At 38.9% G+C, this 3,106-nt stretch overlaps 1 protein-coding gene across 1 annotated transcript; it reads left to right on the top strand.

Moving 5' to 3' along the window:
- Positions 1-2,209: 2,209 nt before the first annotated feature.
- LOC138894491 (uncharacterized) lies at positions 2,210-2,773 on the top strand. The gene has a single exon (XM_070179191.1). It carries the CDS (start codon positions 2,210-2,212, stop codon positions 2,771-2,773), a length of 564 nt encoding a protein of 187 aa, XP_070035292.1.
- The last annotated feature ends 333 nt before the right edge of the window (positions 2,774-3,106 follow it).

Below are 3,106 nucleotides of genomic sequence, written 5' to 3'. Positions count from 1 at the left end.
GTGACCACAATGCTAGTGTCAACATCATTTTCTATGGCCGGACACTTCTTCTTCAAGTAATTGTCAAATTCCAAGGAAGATATATTCAGAAGCATCCCCAACTACTCATCATCAAACTCCATTTCAAAGCCCCATAACTTACTCTTGACTACCTTCCCATCGAATTTGAAATTTGCATAGAACTCCACCATAGTAGGAACACATACTGGGGGGAAAGCTTTGACAAACATGTGCTTCCACCCCTGGAGGTCAAGTTTTTCAACCAGTTGAGCCATCCCCTTCTCATCAGTGTTCACAAGAATCTTCACATTTAGCACTTTTCTATTCCTAAACTCTGTGATTCGATCAATTGCAACTGACACATTCTTTCTTGTCTTACCCCTACTGGCTCTTGCAGAAGAGGTAACAAGTTTGGTGACTATGGAACACTTTCTCTTTGGTGCAGCTGTAACGACCCGACCGGTCATTTTGAGGATTAGTATCTTGTTCTACGACTTTAGGTTTCGAGCAACTTTTTATTATGTGTTATGACGTGTGTGCGTGGTCGAGTTCAAATTTTGGATCATTTAGGATTTGATTTAGTAAAAGGATTCTTGTTTTAGAAGCTTAAGCGATAAGAGTTGATCGGAGACTTCACTTTTGTGTAGATGACTCCAAAATGGTGTTTTGATGATTTCAATAGCTTCGTATGGTGATTTTGGGCTTAGATGTGCGTCTGGATTTGGATTTGGAGGTCCGTAGAGTAATTTGAAGCATTTTAGCAAAAATTTGGAAAGTTAAAGTTTTGGAAGGTTAAGAGGTGTTGGCCTAAGTGAAATTTGTTTTGATGATTGACAAAGGAACTCAAGCATTAACCGGGTCCAAACACAGTGTACACAAACACAAGCAAATTCAAGCACAAGGCATGCACGTGATGGAGATAAGCTTAAGTGGTTATATCTGATATTTCCTGAACGAAAAGGTTGTATACGTGATAAGGAGAAGGACTCCTTACTCGGAGAGAACTCTATCCTAAATAATAGAGGAGTTAGAAGTTGAAGATAACTAGAACTCTTCCACCAAGGAAGAGTAAAGAATTAGAACTCTAGTTATTTCCTATTCTACTAACTCTATATAATGCAGGATGTTCTCATTTTACAGATACGTACAAACGCTGAAGATAAACGAGAGTTGAGAGCAAAATAGCAAGGCATTTTGCAAGCAATTCCTGTGTGATTCAAGTGTGCAAACCTGAAGCTACATGAACTAGATAGAAGAACTAGTTCCAAGTGTCTGTCTTTTATTCTAGATTCATTGTAGTAGGGCTTTTGAGTTATACCTTTCAGCTTTATCTAGAAGCAATTGTACTAGGTACTCTGAGTATTGTTTTCAAGTTAGAGTTAACTTGAAATTGTCGCAACAGCTAGAGGCTGGTTTCAACAAAGGGTTAGAGGTAATCCTTAGGTTTACAAAGAGTTTTGTAAATGCTATCTTTAGCTCAGTAATTTAGTGAAGTGTTGGAAAAAATCCTACTGGGTAGTAGGTCGTGGTTTTTTTTATCTTATGAGCCAGGTGTTTTCCACGTAAATATACGTGTGTTCTTTACTTTCCGCACTTATTATTCCACAACAGTAGTATAAGGAACACTTAGAAGAACCAGATTATTCTATAACACGTGTACACCACACAAATCACCCCCCTCTTATGTGGTATTGAAGTCCAAAACATCAATTGGTATCAGAGCAGATTATCCTTGAAGAGGCTAACACCTTAGGAGAAGATCAAGAGGAGTGCACCACCTGGAAATTGGGAATGACAATCCACTGCTAAGACATCACTCTTTAATGGCCAGTACTACTCTTAGTGGAAGATCAGAATGTCAGATTACATTCAAGGAGAGGACTGTGAGCTATGGGAAATTGTCACTGATGGTCCACTGGCTACATTGAAGAAAAATGCTAAAGGAGTAGATGTGCCATAGACAAGAGCGGATTGCACCGCTGAGGACTTGAAGAAATGGGAGAATAATGCTAAAGCCAAGAAATGACTTATTTTTGGGCTTGGTCCAAATGAGTACAGTATAATCCAAGGATGTGCAACTGTTAAGCAAATTTGGGACACACTACAAGTGGCTCATGAAGGAACTACTCAAGTGAAGAGATCTAGAGGAACTCTATTGTACTCTCAGTATGAGAACTTTGCTATGAAGGATGGAGAGACCATTCAATAAATGTACACAAGGTTCACTACACTGACAAATGAACTAAAATATTCTGGAAGGATTATTCCTGAAGAAGAGAGGGTTGAGAAGATACATACTAGGGTATTGCCAATCACTTGGGAAAGCAAGATCACTGCCATCCAAGAATCAAAGAACATTGCTACTCTCCCACAAGATGAATTGATTGGAAATCTCACGGCCTATGAACTTAGGAGACAAACCATGAATATGGATGTACCTAAGAAGGAAAGTAGCTTGGCACTAAGAATCACTGAAGGTTCTGATCTGGAAGATGATGAAATTGCTATGATCACCAAAGACTTCAAGAAGTACCTGAGGAGAGGTCAGGGTTCTTCAAGAAGTGGAAGCTACAGCAAGGCAAAGGTTCCGGAGAAGCAAACCAATGATGGCTGCTACAAGTGTGGAAAGTCGGATCATCATATCAAAAATTGTCCTTTGTGGGAAATTGAATGGAAGAAAGAAAGAGCTGAACGAAGGAGTAGGAAGAAGGAACATGTTCAACCCAAGAAAAGCAACAACAAAGGATCAACCGAGACTATTGTCGCTTCTTAGGGAGAAAGCTCAGATGATGATGATGAGGATGAACGAACACTTATGACTATTGGAGAATCTGATGAAGAAACTGAGGTAAGTGTCCTTCATCTCAAAGACAAGATTAAATTTTTGTCTAAAGAAAGGTTATCTGAGTTACTACTAGATCTAATTGATGAATATGAGGATGCAAATAACGAAAAGAAACAACTGTCTAAAGAATGTGTGATTTTGAAGGCGAAGTGCAAAAACTTGGAACTTAGGGTTAGTGAAACTGTAAGTGAAAATACTGTGTTGAAGAACCACACTTGACTCAACTATCCTATAGCTTACATTTGAGAATCTAAAATTGAA

The sequence above is a fragment of the Nicotiana tomentosiformis genome, chromosome 6, assembly GCF_000390325.3.
Source record: "Nicotiana tomentosiformis chromosome 6, ASM39032v3, whole genome shotgun sequence".
In the NCBI taxonomy this organism is placed as follows: Eukaryota; Viridiplantae; Streptophyta; class Magnoliopsida; order Solanales; family Solanaceae; genus Nicotiana; species Nicotiana tomentosiformis.
This window is presented reverse-complemented; position numbering and strand designations above follow the sequence as displayed.